The following is a 16,118-nucleotide window of genomic DNA, read 5'->3' on the forward strand; positions in this document are numbered from 1 at the left end:
ATGTACAACTGAGCATAACTCCATGGGGGCCATGGTGGGAGCTATGGCTGCACCCAAGGGGGAAAATGGAACAGATAAGTTTGTTAACAGGAGGCAAAGGGTGTCAATGAAGGCTGAAGGAAGAGGTGTCTAAAACAACACAGCTTCCTTGCACTTGAAGGTTGGATACCAACCTTTGGATACCACCTCTGTGTGGTAGACAGAAGAGGGGCCAGGAAGAAAAGGGAGCAGATCTGGCTGTCTGGGCTGCATCCCCTGTCATGCCCTATCTCCTGAACTCCCTCTCAAGAGCCCTTGATTCCTGCTAGGATCCTTGAGGCAGCTTCAAATCTCCCAGACACACCCTGGCCTCAGAAAAACAGACCATTGCAGATAGCATTCCAGAGCTAGAAGTTGGTCAGCCAGTTCAGATGACTGGAGTTACAGCCAAATAATAAAATCATTATTGACTTAGGGTCTCAGTGAACAATGCAGTATTTGTTTAACATTTCTGAGCTCTTGCTGATTGTTCAAGTTTCAGAAAATACTCTCTTCCAGAGAAAAGCAATTAAAATTAAACTGGGTATTTGGAGTGAGGGGAGGACATCTGGGGTTTGCCCTGAACTTTCACTGACCTTCAGCCCCTTAGGGCATGCTCCTCATAATCAGTTCATCACGTCCACTGACTAGTCTAAGGAAAGAAAAGAGGGCTCCCCCTGGGATGGCCAGATGCATCTGCCTACTTATCTTTCTGTTATCATCTCAGTCTAGAAACTACTTTCTGCTCCTGATTCTATGCCCAGTTAATTTCATTTGTGACTTTGTGGAACATAATGTAGTGGAAAACAGCACAGGAATGAATTTGAGCCTGAAAGCCAACAGTCTAACCTAAGGTTAACAACGTTGTGTCGACTATGTATTGCTATACAGCACGCTTACTAAACACCGACACTTTTATTATCTCTGATTTTATGGTTTAAGTGTAAACCTTCAGTCTTAAACAGGGTGGGACAGAGGTAAGGGGAAAATTGCAAGCACATCCTTAACTTTTTGAGTGGTCTTATTCTTTAAAGTGGTACTGGCAAAGCAATTCTCAAACTACATTAGGTGTATTACAGGAGTGATCAAATGAGCCCAAGGGTTAATGTTGTGAAGAGCCAGGGTTCAACTTGGACATGTGATTACAGAATGGTTGGAGGAAACATAAGGGAGGAAGAAACTTTCTTTTCTACCCTCTTAAGTTAAGTGACTGAGGACCTACAAATTAAGCTGACAAAACAGAGTGGCGCCTGGGTGGCTGAGTCGATTGAGCATCCAACTCTGGATTTGGGCTCAGGTCATGATCCACGATTGTGGGACCAAGCCCCATGACGGGCTCTCCACTGAGTGTGGAGCCTGCTTGAGATTCTCCTCTACCTCTTCCCCCCCCACCCCCTCCCCCACTCACACTCTCTTTCTAAAAATAAAAAAGAAAAAGAAACAAATAAATAAACTGACAAAACATAGACTAACAAGAGAAAAAATTAATTACATACATATATACAACACCAAGAATGAACCCTAATGTATTCTATGGATTTTAAGTGATTATGATATGTCAATGTAGGTCCATTGGTGGGAACAAGTGTACCACGTTAATACAGGAGGCTATGCATGTGGGCATGGGAGGCAGAGGGTATATAAGAACTCTATACTTTCTGCTCAGTTTTTCTGTGTATCTACAACTGTTCTTTAAGAATTAGGTCTATTTAACAGGAAATCTAAAAAAGAGAGATGCTAATTTCTTCAAAACTTTCAAAGACCTAAAAGACTATGTAAATGTTACAGATTAAAGGTGGCTAAAGAGACATGGCAATTAAATGTGACACCTGACATTAGGCTGGAACCTGTACTAGAGGGGAAAAAAATATTCTGTGGAGATTATTGGGCCAACTGGCAAGTTGGTATGCAAATAGACCAGATAAAAATATTGCTTCAAAGGTACATTTAGTGCTCCAACCAAATGTGTCTATGTATTACTGTACAAGTTTTCTTTTTGAATCCCTTGCCATTCCTGTTGTCCAGAGAGCTTTTGCCCATCTAATCTCATCCCAGCCACCTCCCAACTAACCACCCCATGACCACCCAGAGAACCTGGCAGACCATTTCAGCCCTGAGTGATCTAATCTTGCTCTGAACTCAGAGAGGCTATTTCTGCACTGCTTACATTATGTTTTTAGAACCTTGTGTTTCAGGGGCACCTGGGTGGCTCAGTTGGTTAAGCATCTGACTAGTGATTTCGGCCCAGGTCATAATCTCATGGTTGGTGAGTTCAAGCCCTGCATCGGGCTCTGCAATGACAGTGTGAAGCCTGCTTGGGATTCTCTCTCCCTCTTCCTCTGTCCCTCTCCCTGCCCCTCTCTCTCAAAAACAAACAAACAAACAAAAACACCTGGTGTTTTCAGTCATCTCCCTGTATAAATTTGCATGATACCTTTCCAACTAAACTGCAAGGAAACTAATACTGGGCCATTGTGCTATGTTTCTTTTTACCTCTTGGACTTTTCTTATGATAGATGTTCACTATAATTAATTTATTTGACAATTATGTATCAAGCATCTATACGCACTGGGCTTTATAGTACAAAGATAAATAAGATATGGTTCCTGCCATCAGGGCATTTATAGTTCTATATGTGGACCCACACTGTAATCAAAGAGTTTTAAATGTGCAAGGAACATAAAGGAAAGAATAGGAACTGTCCCAAGGAAAGCCCAATGGAGTAGTTGACCCTTAAGAGTTGAAATATTTGCAGGTGGTCACCAGGTGGACAGGAAACTGTTGGCAAGGTCTTAATATGCACAGCTGACACAGCAAGTGCAGCGCAGGAAAGTCTTCTGCATAATCTCCAGGTCTGTGCTTCCAGTCCCTCAGCATGACAGCCGCAAGCCTTATCCTACACCAGCCCTACAGCTCAAATGCGCAATGACAGGTAGGTGGAGATGGGTGAGCCCAGGAGATTAAAGCCATGGCTGGACACAGGAGGACCTAGAGTGGGGCACACACAGTTTCAGGGTTTGCCATAAGCAGAGAAACAAGAAGGAAGCCTTGATCTTAATCAAGAATGTATGGACAGGCCATGAGGTTGATACAATGAATCCATCCTGAGAACAAGCTGTCAGGCACCTGGACAGGCTGCGTGCAGTAGCCATGCACCCAGAGAGGACAGGCTGTGTGCACTCTGTGTGGACAGACGGATTAGACCACAATAAATGATGCTGATAAAGGAGGAAATTAGGCTAGCGAAAAAGGAAGGGACAATTCAACAGAAGACCTTTATTTCATCAATGATCTTTCATGATCGTTGACATGTGGGATAACTGATTCTTTTAAAGACCAGCCCAAATATTCTGCTTTTCTGGCAGAAAAAAAAAAAAAAAAAAAAAAAAAAAAAAAAAAAAAAAAAAAAAAAAACATAGAGAGAACCAACAGAGGGAGAGTCAACATTTATCTTTTCATAATCCAGTGGAGCATCTCACAGCCTTCTCCACTGCTCTGTAATAATTGTTCTAACTCTCTGTGTTCACATTTTAAATGCAATTAATTTTTCTCTATTCTCAATACTTATGGTAAGTTAACATCCATACAGAATTTGTCACTACTTAACATAGTTTGTCACTGCCACCGCTGCTATCATTTGAAGCTAGTGGCAGAATGCTTAGCATGGCTCCTCCAGGGGAAGCATCACTCAGCTCCTCTCTGTCTAGTACTGAGGCTCATTGCATCTTTCTATCGTCTGCAAGGGGATCTCAGAACCTCAGAGACATACCGCCTCACTTTCAGGGTCACAGTGGAGAGAATTGTTAACCTGGGATTTGACTGCTGGAGCTCAGGTTGGATCTTGCCTAACTCCTTGTTGTGAGCTGATCCAAAATTTCATTCAAATGAGAGTCTGCAGTCACTGTTGTCCCTTCCTTTAAGAAACTGGGGCTTTCCGGGGCACCTGGGTGGCTCAGTCAATTGAGCATCTGACTTTGGCTCAGATCATGACCTCACAGTTCGTGGGTTCGAGCCCTGCATCAGGCTCTGTGCTGATAGCTTGGCACCTGGAACTTGCTTCATATTCTGTCTCCGTCTCTCTGACCCTCCCGTTCGTGCTCGCTCACTCTCTCTCTTTCAAATATAAAATAAAACATTTAAAAAAAAATTTTTTAAGAAATTGGTGTTTTACTTGGGGCGCCTGGGTGGCTCAGTCAATTAAGTGTCCAACGCTTGGTTTTGGCTCTGGTCACAATCTCATGGTTCATGAGTTCGAGCCCCACATCAGTCTTTGCAATGACAGTGCAGAGCCTACTTGGGGTTCTCTTTCTCTCTCCCTCTCTCTCTGCCTCTCCCACTCATTTACTCTCTTTCTCAGAATAAATAAGAAATGGGAGCTTTCCTTTTCCCATTTTCCTGAGGCCATGCCAACTCTATGGCAAGAAATCCAGGAGCTGTTGACTCTTCAGCTGATTCCTTCTAGTATGGATTTTATTTCTTCCCTTTCTACCTCCTCACCATCATCTTGCACCCCCTTACTTCTCCCCAGCCATACTGGCCTCTTTAAGGACAGAGAAAATGCCAGGCTTTTGCCATTCTCAGGGCTTTTGCACTTGCTATTTTTTCTACCTGAAACGTTCTTTTATAAGACTGTCTCCTTATCTGACAGGTTTCCATTTAAATTTTCCCTCAGTGGAGATTCTTCCCTGACCACCCTGTCTGTGGTCCTTGTCTTGGTCCGTTCAGGATGCTACAACACACTCCCATAGACTGGGTGGCTTATAAACAATGAACTTTTATTTCTCACAGTTTTGGAGGCTGGAAAGTCCAAGATCAAGGCACAAGCAGATTTGGTGTCTGGTGAGAGTCCACCTCCCGGTTTATCGATGGCTATCTTTTTGCTTTGTCCTCATATGGTGGCAGGACCAGGACCTCTGGGGGATCTCTTTTATAAGGGCACCAATCCCACTCCAGAGGGCTCTACCTTTATAACTTAATCATCTCTCAAGGGCTTGACCTCCAATACCATCACATTAGGGGTGAAGATTTCAACATTTCATTCAGTCTATAGTAGTTCTGTTCTTCTACACACCAATTCCTCTATTACATCACATTTTTTCCTTCATAGCTCTTATTGTAATCTGTATTATTTATTTTGTTACTTGTTTAATATTGTCTGCCTCCACTCAAATGAATGTTTCAAAAGGTAGGGCCTTTGATTTTTCACAGAACTTCAACAAACAATCCTGAAATGTGTATGAAACCACAAAAGATCCCAAATAGTCAAAGCAATCTTGAAAAAGAAAAACAAAACTTAAAGTATCCAATTCCAGACTTCAAGTTATACTATAAAGCTGTAGAAATCAAGGCAGTATAGTATGGCACAAAAATAGACATATAGATCAATAGAACAGAATAGAAAACCCAGAAATAAACCCACAACTATACAGTCAACTAATCTTCAACAAAGCAAGAAAGAATATCCAGTGGGGGAAAGATGGTTTTTTCAACAAATGGTGCTGGGAAAACTGGACGGCTACATGCAAAAGTATGAAACTGCACCACTTTCTTTCACCAAATCCAAAAATAAACTCAAAATGGATTAAGGACTTAAATGTGAGTCCTGAAACAATAAAAATCCTAGACGAGAGCACGGGCAGTAATTTCTCTGACATTGGCCGTAGCAACATTTTTCTAGATATGTCTCCTGAGGCAAGGGAAGTAAAAGCAAAAATACACAATTGGGACTACACCCCCAAAAAATCTTCTACACAGCAAAGGAAATAATCAACAAAACTAAAACCAACTTAATGGGAAAAGATATTTGCAAATGACATATCCAATAAACAGTACCCAAAATATACATAAACTACATCTATATCTATATCTATATCCATATCTATCTCTATCTATCTATCTATCTATAAAAAGAACTTACAAAATTCAACACCCAAAAAACAAGTAATCCAATTTAAAATTGGGCAGAAGACATGAACAGACATTTCTCCAAAGAAGACATACAGATGGTCAACAGACACATGAAAAGATGCTCAATATCACTGATCGTCAGGGAAATGCAAATCAAACCACAATGAGATATCACTTTGCACCTGTCAGAATGTCTAAAATCAACAACATAAGAAACAACAATTGTTGACAAGGATGTGGAGAAAAAGGAACTCACATGCACTGTTGGGAACGCAAACTGGTGCAGCCATTGCAGAAAACAGTAAGAGCTTCCTTAAAAAGTTAAAAATAGAGGGATGCCTGGGTGGCTCAGTCGGTTGAGCATCCGACTTTGGCTCAGGTCATGATCTCACAGTTGATGGGTTCAAACCCCACATCTGGCTCTGTGCTGACAGCTCAGAGCCTGGAGCCTGCTGTGGATTCTGTGTCTCTCTCCCTCTCTCCCTCTCTCTCCCTCCCCTGCTCATGCTCTGTCTCTCTCTGTCTCTCAAAAATAAATAAATGTTAAAAAAATTTTTTTAAGTTAAAAATAGAACAACCCTAAAATCCAGTAATCTCACTACTGGGTATTTACCCAAAAAATACAAAAACTCATTCAAAGGGATACATGCACCACTATATTTATTGCAGCATTATTTACAATAACCAAATTATGGAAGCAGCCCAAGTGTCCATCAACAGATGAATGGATAAAGAAGATGTGGTATATATATATACACACACACACACACATATATATATATGTGTGTGTGTGTGTATATATATGTGTATATATATATGTATGTATATATGTGTGTGTGTGTATATACGTGTGTGTATGCGCATATATATATATATAATATTCCATTATATTACTCAACCATAAAGAAGAATGAAATTTTGGCATTTGCAACAACATTGATGGAGCTGAATAATATAATGCTAAGCAAAATAAGTCAGTCAGAGAAACACCAATACCATATGATTTCATTCATATGTGGAATTTAAGAAACAAAACAAACAAGCAAAGAAGAGTAAGAGAGAGAGAGAGAGAAGCTAAGAAACAGACCCTTAACTATAGAGAACAAACTTATAGTTACCAGAGGGGAGGTAAGTGGGGGGATAGGTGAAATCGGGGATGAGGATTAAAGAGTGCACTTATCATGACATTAAAAAATTTAAAAAGTAGGGCTTCTGTCTGTCTTTCACACAGCTGAGTTACAATGCCTAGCACATTTCTCACATTTCCTGGCAAATAATAGGCACTTAAATAACAGTTGATGGATGAACAAATGAACGGTGAAAATTAACTCTCTGGCAAGTGATTTTGCAGTTAGTTTTTATCAGATTAATGGAGTCAATGTGATCCTTGATCAGAACTTTATCAAAGCTTCTGATTATAAAGGATAAGAATACCTATTTATGATTATATTTTCTTATTAAACTAGTTGTAGGCACTTAAAAAGCAGGAACCACATGTAAGTTCACACAATCATGATAAAGCCTACATGAATATCATACTTATTAAGGTTAAAATCATTCGATAATAGTTGGAAATAGCAGAAGTTTTTTTCAATTACCCGTGGGCCTCTTTAAGCATGGTGCTTTTAGAAGTCTTTCAGACTTTTCTTCATATTTTTATGATCTCCCTCCACTACCACCACCACCCACACATGCTTTAATGTACTGATTCATTCCTTACCCTAACAGAGGTTAGGTCAGCACTCATTTTCTAGGGGAAAAATAACCTTATCTTTCATTCGTTCAGAAGGAAAGGAAGACACAGAAACTCTAATAGGAGGATTACACATCTACTCTTCACCTAAGACTGAGTCTGGGACAAGCATCTTATTCTAGAACTTTCCTTGGAAGAGAAATGCTAAAGGGAAGAGGAGGAGTGGATATCTGTTGGGGGTTCCTTTTCTTTTGATGAAAAGAAAGGACCGTGGGTCCAGTGCTTAAGAAGTTGCCTCTCCCACTGGATGGTTCAGTGAGCTATGCTGTATGGCATCATTATTACCTTTGTGTTTGCTAAATTTCCTTTAGGTCTTTGATTTTCCTTTGTTAGTAACGATAGTTCCCAAAATGCCAAATGAATTTCCCATTCACACTGGGCTCTGTGGGGGTTAATGTGGCAGAGAAAATGAGACAGTGGTAAATGGAAACCGAGGGAACAATTCACAAGTGTTCAAAATTAATCTGATTAAACCTGAAAGAATTTTTCATGGTAGTAATTCTTTTATACCTCTCATAATAAATATGTCTAAGGCTTCACTAAGTTATAATTATGTTTTAAAATTTCTAAATGTTTGTGCTGGGAGAACTGGACACCAACATGCAGAAGGTTGAAACTAGACCACTTTCTCACACCATTCACAAAAATAAACTCAAAATGGATAAAGGACCTGAATGTGAGACAGCAAACCATCAAAACCCTAGACGAGAAAGCAGGAAAAGATCTCTCTGACCTCAATCGTAGCAATTTCTTACTTGACACATCCCCAAAGGCAAGGGAATTAAAAGCAAAAATGAACTATTGGGACCTCATCAAGATAAAAAGCTTCTGCACAGCAAAGGAAACAACCAACAAAACTAAAAGGCAACCAACGGAATGGGAAAAGATATTTGCAAATGACATATCGGACAAAGGGCTAGTATCCAAAATCTATAAAGAGCTCACCAAACTCCACACCCGGAAAACAAATAATCCAGTGAAGAAATGGGCAGAAAACATGAATAGACACTTGTGTAAAGAAGACATCCGGATGGCCAACAGGCACATGAAAAGATGCTCAACGTTGCTCCTCATCAGGGAAATACAAATCAAAACCACACTGAGATATCACCTCATGCCAGTCAGAGTAGCCAAAATGAACAAATCAGGAGACTATAGATGCTGGAGAGGATGTGGAGAAACGGGAACCCTCTTGCACTGTTGGTGGGAATGCAAACTGGTGCAGTCACTCTGGAAAACAGTGTGGAGGTTCCTCCAAAAATTAAAAATAGACCTACTCTATGACCCAGCAGTAGCACTGCTAGGAATTTACCCAAGGGATACAGGAGTACTGATGCAAAGGGACACTTGTACCCCAATGTTTATAGCAACACTCTCAACAATAGCCAAATTATGGAAAGAGTCTAAATGTCCATCAACTGATGAATGGATAAAAAATTGTGGTTTATATACACAATGGAGTACTACACAGCAATGAGAAAGAATGAAATATGGCCCTTTGTAGCAACATGGATGGAACTGGAGAGTGTTATGCTAAGTGAAATAAGCCATACAGAGAAAGACAGATACCATATGTTTTCACTCTTATGTGGATCCTGAGAAACTTAACAGAAACCCATGGGGGAGGGGAAGAAAAAAAAAAAGAGGTTAGAGTGGGAGAGAGCCAAAGCATAAGAGACTCTTAAAAACTGAGAAGAAACTGAGGGTTGATGGGGGGTGGGAGGGAGGAGAGGGTGGGTGATGGCTATTGAAGAGGGCATCTTTTGGGATGAGCACTGGGTGTTGTATGGAAACCAATTTGACAATAAATTTCATATATTAAAAAATAAAAATAAAATAAAATAAAATTTCTAAATGTTTAATTATTTTGAGAGGGAGAAAGAGAGAGAACGAAGCAGGGGAGGGGCAGAGAGAGAGGGAGACAGAATCTGAGCACAGAGTCCAATGTGGGGCTCAAACTCATGGACCATGAGATCATGTCCAGAGCCGAAGTTGGATGCTTAACTGACAGAGACACCCAGGCGCCCCTAGAATTATGTTTTAAATTGTTAAGTTCCAAGTAACTGATTAAAATTTTAAAATAATATTTGTTTAATAATTTTTATGCATCAAGCTCTGCTATTCAGGGAACACCATCCCAGGGTCCTCCCTGGATTGCTCATGTCTGCATATAGAGACCCATAACGCTATGGAATCTTAAGGAGAGGCTTTCTGGACCTGATATGCTCACCAGCATCAGGGAATAGATGTACATCAAGGAAGAAAGGCTTCACAAAATTCCACATGGGCTAACTTCTTCATTCTGCAACTTCTTTCACAAAGCCCCTCTCAGTTCAGACTATTCTCATTCCAACAATTCTCATATCGGAAGAAGCATGGAGAAGAGTAGGATATAAGCTTTCCTGCTTATCCTGGAGAAGGAGGACTAGAAGAGTTTCTTTATGTTATTTTTGCAGGCCCTCGGGCCATCAAAGTAAATGGTATGCTCTTTCCATTGGTATTTGAAAGCTTCTACCTGACAAGGCCCTTGTAATTTATTGGCACCATAAATTCTGTTCAGAACTGTGTAACCTTCCTATTGTTCAGGTTTGTTGCCTAGTGTGATACCAAGATTACATTGACACTGAAGAGCAAACATGGGGAGAATCTCAGCACCCAAAGGGGATCATGAAATAAATCAAAAGCATTTTCCAAAGTTTATCAGAAACCATGGGGAAAAGGGGTTCCAAGGCCTAAACAGTTAGAGACAAAGAACAAAATAAAGTTATACTGAATTTATAACAGACCTTCCCATGTTCTAACACACATTGTAAATATCTTAGAACCAACCATGATAAGCAGACTTTTAAATTTTTTATTTTATTTTATTTTATTTTATTTTATTTTATTTTATTTTATTTTATTTTATTTTATAGGAGAGAATGAGTGGGTGAGAGGAGCAGAGGGGGAGAGAGAATCCCAAACAGGCTCCACACTCAGTGTGGGGCTCAACACACAGCTCGATTCTACCACCCTGGGATCATAACCTGAGCCGAAACCAAGAATCAGATGCTCAGCCTACTGAGCCATCCAGGCGCCGCAGCAGACTTTTTAAACTTCTTAACACAGACGACCTACTCTTTCCCCTCAACAGAGCATCCAGTACTACCAGTGTTTCTGCAATAGTATTCCTCTAAGATATAAGAGGATTAGTGGTCTTTAAACCATTATCAGGAGAACAAAAAGGAAAAGAAATGAAAGTCAAAGGGAGAAAAGGTTTTATTTACTTTTACCTCCTCTGAATGGCCTTACTGACATTTTAATTATTCTTTTTAAAGCCTTAACCCATAACTATTGACTAATGTGAATTAGAAAAACTTACCTAATCCTTTTCTCTCTCCATAGAGGACCTGGTGGAACCTTCTGTTCCCACAATACTAATCTTCTGAGATAACAGGGAATTAAAGACCTTTGAAGTTCACTACATAGGAAAAGAAATGAAATGCAAACCAATAGGTGCTATGGTTCTATGCTATGGTTTTAACCCCCCTGGATGGTTGACTGTCTAGGTAGCCTTTTGCAAAGCCTTCTTAACCATAGTTGTTATGCATTAGTGTGCAGTGGGATTAAACATTCCATCACACCGCCAGTTTTCAGAGAATTCATTAGGATACCTAAGATACTCACAAATGCATTTTCCAACTTCCCTTAAATCATGTCCCCACTTGACTACTGGTCACATGGAAACCCCTGAGATAGTCCACTGAGTAAAAAAACAAGGTGGTTCTTGTCAGGATATACTGAACTGGCTAAAGAGCTAACTCCCAAGGAGAGTGGCCAGAGTGCAAAGTAAAATGCCCTGTTGATTCAGGCTGATGTCAGAATTCTAAAAGAACCAGGGGCATCTGGGTGCCTCAGTCGGCTAGGCATCCAACTCTTGGTTTCAGCTCAGGTCATGATCTCATGGTTGGTGAGATCCAGCCCCCCGTCAGGCTCTGTGCTGACAGAGTGGAGCCTGCTTGGGATTTTCAATCTCTCGCTCTCTCTCGCTCTCTCTCTCTCTCCCCCCCAGCCCCCCACACATGCTCTCTTTCCCTCAAAATAAAGAAACAAACAAACAAAAAATTCTAGAAGAACCAGCCCAGTGGGAGGACAGGTTTCAAGCACTACCTGACTCTATAAGTCAGGTGGGAACTGTGGTAATATTTACAGTGAATAGCCTCCTGAAAGAAGGCTTCTGTCACCAGCTCAAGGGTCTGGAACTAAGGAGGCAGCTCTTGACAGGAGAGCACTGGTAAGAGATTTGAATCTCTAGGGTTCTGGTCCTGGTGCCAGTCCTAGAAGACAACTAGAGTTAAAAACAGGAAACCCAGACAATCAATGAGATATAGAACAGAAATTAGTATCACATATAATTGGTAGAATATTCTGGTTTATATACTTATTGATGTTTAGCACACTCAGTGTACTGGGTCAGATGAAAATATGTCCCACCATTCATCAATCAAACATTTCTCAGCATGGACTCTGTACCAGGTAATAAGGATACAAAGACACACCCCAGTCCCAGGGAGCCTCCAGCCTCATGGACTCACTAGATATGGCCACTCATCTGCCTCCATGCACAGCAAGACCACAGGCATTATGGGAGAAAGTATCTCTCACACTGGGAGCTTTATCTTCTCATGGAGTCTTTGCTCATACCCTCTTATATCCTCCCTTCCTCCTTCTTTCCTCTTCTTGTCTCCTTTTCTCCCTTTCAGATATTCCATATCCCTTGGCCTATTTCAGTACATGGCTCACTCACATTTGATTACAGCACATGTGTGTCTCTCTGCTTTCAACAATATGTGCTGAACTGGAACATTCTAGAGATCATTATCTGGGCGTAATCTGGCTTGGATATTATTAGTGGACCTTCACATATTTTTACTTAATAAACTTTCAGACTATTGGAGAATGTTCACACAGGAGATCCTGATAGAGTCTCCAGAGCTCTATCTCAGAGAAATCAGGAGCATCTGAATTTGTGATGATGCACAATTAGTGAGAACAAAAAGATGCATTCTAAGGTTGTTCACTTTTAAAATGATTTCATATTTGCATAGAATTATCTTCCCAAATAACAAGATCTGTTAGCAAAGGTCTATAGCACAGTAACTTTTTTTTAATTTATTTTGAGAGACACAGGGAGAGCACAAGCAGGGAGGGGCAGAGAGAGAGGAAGAATCTCAAGGAGGCACTGTCAGCACAGATCCCAATGCAGGGCTCCAACCCCATGAGATCATGACCTGAGTCAAAATCAAGAGTAGTCAGACGCTTCACCAACTGAGCCATCCAGGTGCCCCTGTAGCACAGTAAGTTCTAATTTGAGGCAATAAGTTGGCTCTCAGGAATGTTGCCAGAAACTTCCCCATCCCCACATTTTTGAGACTAAGGAAGAGATGCTCAATCATCAGAAAACCAGTTCTCTTTCTCAGCTCACCTCCCCTGTAACACACACACACACACACACACACACACACACACACACACACACACCAAAAAGCCTCCTTTAAGCTTAGGTGAGGTTAAGAAAGAGCAGCTGAGGGGCACAGTGCATGAACTCCTCTACCTTTGCAGAAACTGCCGCAGTTCCCAGCAACTGGATCTCACGTTGCAACTCAAGGTAAATTTGAAATTACAGACTGGATACAATTATGTCATATTCTCCCTATTCTGAGTCCTTAGGTGGGAAGAGCACAGAGACAGTGCTCAGAAATTTTTCAGTAAGAAAATTAAAAAAAAAAATGCAAGGCAGAAAATTTTTCTGAGATCTTACTTTTTCTTTCTTCTATTTTCTTCATTCCCCTCATTCCAACAGGAAGCCAGATGTTTTGTATTTCCTTGGCTTGGGGATATCTGTAGTCTTTGAAGGAGGGATGTATTTGAAGTCATACTTAATTTTATTGGGTTGTTTTTCTTTTTTGAGAAACCCGAATTCAGTGTAAAGTATTAGTCTCAGCATGCCTAGGTGGCTCAACGGTTTAGTGTCCAACTGTTGATTTCAGCTCAGGTAATGATCCCAGGATCATGGGATCGAGTCCCTTGTCAGGCTCCTCAGTAAGTGTGGAACCTGCTTAAAATTCTCTCTCTCTCTCTCTCTCTCTCTCTCTCTCTCTCTCTCTCTCTCCCCCCCCCCCGCCCCTCTCCCCACTCTCTCTCAAATAATTTTAAAAAATAAATTCAAAAAAGTAGTAGTCTCTTAGAAAGTATGGGAATGTTGAGCTTGGGGAGAGACCATAAGAGCAAGGTTGGAGGGAAGGAATGATCGCCTGGGGGAAGCAGCATGGGTGAACCTAGGAAGGCTGACCCCAGGCACAAATAATCCTCACCTCCAGGAAAATCCCTGTGTCCTCAAACTATTTGTGGGTACCCTCTGGTCTGAGGAGAGGGAGCCAGGAGCATGTCCAGCTGGACAAGCAGCAACATGGAGCCCAGGTCACCATAAGGCTGGCCATTTCCTGCTCAAAAATAAAGAGAGACAAGGGAGGAGTCTAGGTTGCTGATCTCATTGTGCTCTGCAGAGAGGTGCTCTCCTATTATTGCATTTTCTTTTTTAAGAAGAGATCAAGGCTCAATGTGCAAAATATTCTCATCAAAGATACAAATTCAAGCACGGTTTGTTTGTTATTATTATTTTTTAATGCTCATCTCCACAACCACAGACTACACCTCAACTCTTGCTTGCTAGAGGTCCCACTCTCCACATTGTCTTCATTACTTCAAATTTCTTTGGTTTCCTTTTCCCTTAAGGATGATGTTCTCTCCAGCACCAGCACATGACTACAGCTTGGCCTGGCCACGTGAATCACCACCCATCCCTGGAAGGCAAATTCTCCCCTCAACCCTGACTTACACTAGTCTTTTCTTATCCAAAACCTTGGTACCCAGCTTCCATTAGGAAACAAGTATTTCTTTGGGTGCCTGGGTAGCTCAGTCCATTAGCTGAAGTTAGCTGAAGTCCAACTTCAGCTCAGGTCATGATCTTGTGGTTCATGGGCCCAAGCCCCGTGTCAGGCTCTGTGCTGACAGCTCAGAGCCTGGAGCCTGCTTCAGATTCTGTGTCTCCCTCTCTCTCTGCCCCTCCCCCACTCATGCTCTGTCTCTCTCTGTCTCTCAAAAATAAATAAATGTTTTTAAATTTTTTTAATAAAAAAGGAAATAAGTACTCCTTTTATTTGCCTCCATTTGGAGGCCTGATGCCAACAAAATAAGATTTTCCCCATTCCTACCCTGTAGGATTTCTTACATTTACCTACAAAGGTTATGTAGGTAATGCCTCCTCAGAGGAGGCAAGAGGTAGCCTGTGGCTCAGTCCACCTTCCAAGTCCAAAGGATAGGAAAAATCAAAAGAAAAAAGGGAGAGTGTTTTTCACACCTTTGAAAATTATCTGGAGAGAGTAAATTCTCCAGAAACTCCCTGGGTCTTTCCATTTTATGTTCAGTGCATCTCTTCTCCTTTTGTCTATAATGAAACTCTCTTGACCTAAATGCTATGCTCCAGACACTATCCCTCTCAGCCTTAAAGATTTACTTCTGTTCGATACGTCATATTCTATAATCAGAATTATAGAAACTGCCACAGGCCAGTTTCTACAGGATGATAAGTACAATTTATTTTTTTCCAGCTTTGAGGCATAACTGGCTCACAAAAACCTGCACATAATTAATGCAGATCATTTGGTACATGTGGACATAATGTATATAATCAAGTTACCATCACACAATCAAGGTGTGATTTATCAAGGTAATAAACATATTCATCACCACATCCAAAAGTTTCTTTGTGTCCCTTTATTGTTGTTACTGTTGTTTTGCGATAAAACTTAACCTGAGAGATCTATCCTCTTAACAAAATTTTAAGTGCACTGTACCTGTTAACTGTATGCACTATGTTATACAGAAAATTTCTCAACTTGTTCATCTTGTATGACTAACTTTATGCACATTGAGCAACTCCCCATATTTTCCCTCCCTCATCTACCATCCTTTCATTTACTTCTGTACATATGACTATTTTAAATACTTCATATATAAGAAATCATACAGTATTTTCCCTCTGCGGCTCATTTATTTCACTTACAAAGTTTTAAAGGTCCATTCACAGTGTCACAAGTGGCAGGATTTCCTCTTTAAGGCTGAATAATATTCAATTATATGTATACACAACATTTTCTTTATTCATTCATCTGTTGGTGAACATTTGGGTCATTTCCATATCTTGGCTATTGTAAATAATGCTACAACGAACAGGGAGTCCAGATATCTCTCTAGGATCTTGACTCCAATTCTTTTGGATATATATCCAGAAGCAGAATTGCTGGACAATATGGTAATTCTATTTTTAATTTTTTGAAGAAGAGCCTCCACACTGTTTTCCACAGTGGCTATATAATTTGCATTCCCACCATCAGTACA

General features: G+C 40.7%; 1 protein-coding gene across 4 annotated transcripts in view; it reads right to left on the bottom strand.

Moving 5' to 3' along the window:
• The window catches only part of LOC115516183 (ribonuclease pancreatic-like), a 48,980-nt gene that overhangs the window by 17,421 nt on the left and 15,441 nt on the right, over window positions 1-16,118 (bottom strand). For 2 of the 4 annotated variants that reach the window (XM_030318625.2, XM_030318623.2), the window contains exon 5: window positions 13,809-14,161. The exons of 1 other annotated variant lie outside the window; for it this stretch is intronic. In XM_030318625.2, the coding sequence (XP_030174485.1) occupies window positions 14,055-14,161 (107 nt within the window). In that variant the 3' untranslated portion in view covers window positions 13,809-14,054. Of the gene's footprint in view, window positions 1-11,040; window positions 11,140-11,868; window positions 12,007-13,808; window positions 14,162-16,118 lie in introns of those variants that run through there. One more of the 4 variants, XM_030318622.2, reaches the window with a different exon arrangement.

This window comes from Lynx canadensis, chromosome B3 (genome assembly GCF_007474595.2).
Source record: "Lynx canadensis isolate LIC74 chromosome B3, mLynCan4.pri.v2, whole genome shotgun sequence".
NCBI lineage: Eukaryota > Metazoa > Chordata > Mammalia > Carnivora > Felidae > Lynx > Lynx canadensis.